At 54.7% G+C, this 1420-nt stretch overlaps 1 protein-coding gene across 1 annotated transcript in view; it reads right to left on the reverse strand.

Annotated features, from left to right (window-relative positions):
* DBNDD2 (dysbindin (dystrobrevin binding protein 1) domain containing 2) overlaps positions 1 to 1090 on the reverse strand; it is a 2124-nt gene extending 1034 nt beyond the window's left edge. Inside the window, exons 1-2 of the mRNA XM_009077124.1 lie at positions 941 to 1090; positions 338 to 481 (exon numbers count right to left, since the gene is read on the reverse strand). Coding sequence (XP_009075372.1) covers positions 338 to 481; positions 941 to 1055 — 259 coding nt within the window. The 5' untranslated portion in view covers positions 1056 to 1090. The remainder of the gene's footprint in view (positions 1 to 337; positions 482 to 940) is intronic.
* Between the last annotated feature and the right edge of the window lie 330 nt (positions 1091 to 1420).

A 1420-nucleotide genomic window follows, 5' to 3' on the forward strand; every position in this document is an offset into this window, starting at 1 on the left:
ACCTGGGAAATCATTACAAGACACTGACTGCTCCAGAGGAGCTTCAGGACATGATAATTTGCCCCATGGACTCCAGAAGGTGCCTGGGCTCTTCTATCTTCTGCAGCATAAGGTGTTTACAGGGGTCTGTACATCTGGGCTGTGGAGGTGGATACTGACATGGACTAGTCCAGTGTGAGGTCCCTCCAAGCTCAGAGACCCCAGCACCAAGTATCTGTCTTTGGGTGGGTGTGGATCTACACACAGGGTGTCCAGGGCTGAGGAATTAGCCTATGTGGGCACTGGGGGCAGGAAGGATTTCCAGCCTGTCCCACAAAAGGCTCAGGCCTGCACATACCTGGCAGGGACCCAACAATGCTGCTCTCCTCTGTCCCACAGCCCAGAAATACATCCACACTGTCCTGGTCTGACAGGTCGATCATGTCCATCTGCTCCAGCATGTCCACGTTCACCTCCATGGAGGAAATGCTGCCTAAGGGAGCTGCAGAGACAGAGGTCAGTGAAAAGGTGAGTGCTAGTGCCAGGCAAAGGGCACCATCAGCCCTGTCCAGGCAGAACCCCAAGGAGGGAGACCAGCCTTGCTGTAGGGAACTGAATTCTACTTGCTGTGAAGAGGTCCCTGAGAAATCATGTTTCCTTAAAACATCCTTGTGGAAGTCCCTACTGTCTCGTTGCAGTCCTTGTCCCTGCTCCAAACTGCTGTCTGGGGAGGCCTGCCTGAAGCCAGTGACTCTGCAGGGCGCCAGTCTGGGTGCCCATGTGCAGTGTCTTAGTTAAGTAGTGTGAGTAATCCACAGCACACCCACACACAGCCTGTGTGGTCCCATCTCAGTGCAGGACATGTGTGTCCCTAGCTGCTTTTAGCCTGGGGATGTCCCACCAATCTCTAACCCCTGTGTCATCGATCCCTGAAACACTCCCTGGTGCCCACAGGACTTACGTCTCCGATGCTCTATCTGCAGGTGAGACATTGGGAAGAAGAAATCCACATCATGCTGAAAAACCTCCTCAAAGAACTTCTGCCGGTCCCGTAGTTTCAGCTGCTGCTGCTGCATTTGCTCTGCATCCAGGTTCCGCTGTGCCTGCTCCATGTCAGCTGGGGAGAGAGGCAAGGAGAGTCAGACCAGGCAGGGCTGTGTGAGCCCTCCTGCCTGTCCCAGCTCACACCGTGCAGCTGTGCTGGAGGGGTTGTGATTCCCTTCTGCTCTACTTTACCAGCACACATGGATTTAGCCACCGTGGGTAGATGTTACACGCTGGAACAGCAGTGTCAGCAGCACTTGCTGTGCTGAAGCCTCAGATCCCACTTCTGAGGTGCAGGGCAGCAGGGAATGGGGAGCTCATTCGCTGTGTTCCAGCTGCTGGAGGGAATTACCGAGGGGGAAAGGGTGCTGGTATGAGATCAGACACGGTTTGCACA

This window comes from Acanthisitta chloris, unplaced genomic scaffold (genome assembly GCF_000695815.1).
Source record: "Acanthisitta chloris isolate BGI_N310 unplaced genomic scaffold, ASM69581v1 scaffold21806, whole genome shotgun sequence".
NCBI lineage: Eukaryota > Metazoa > Chordata > Aves > Passeriformes > Acanthisittidae > Acanthisitta > Acanthisitta chloris.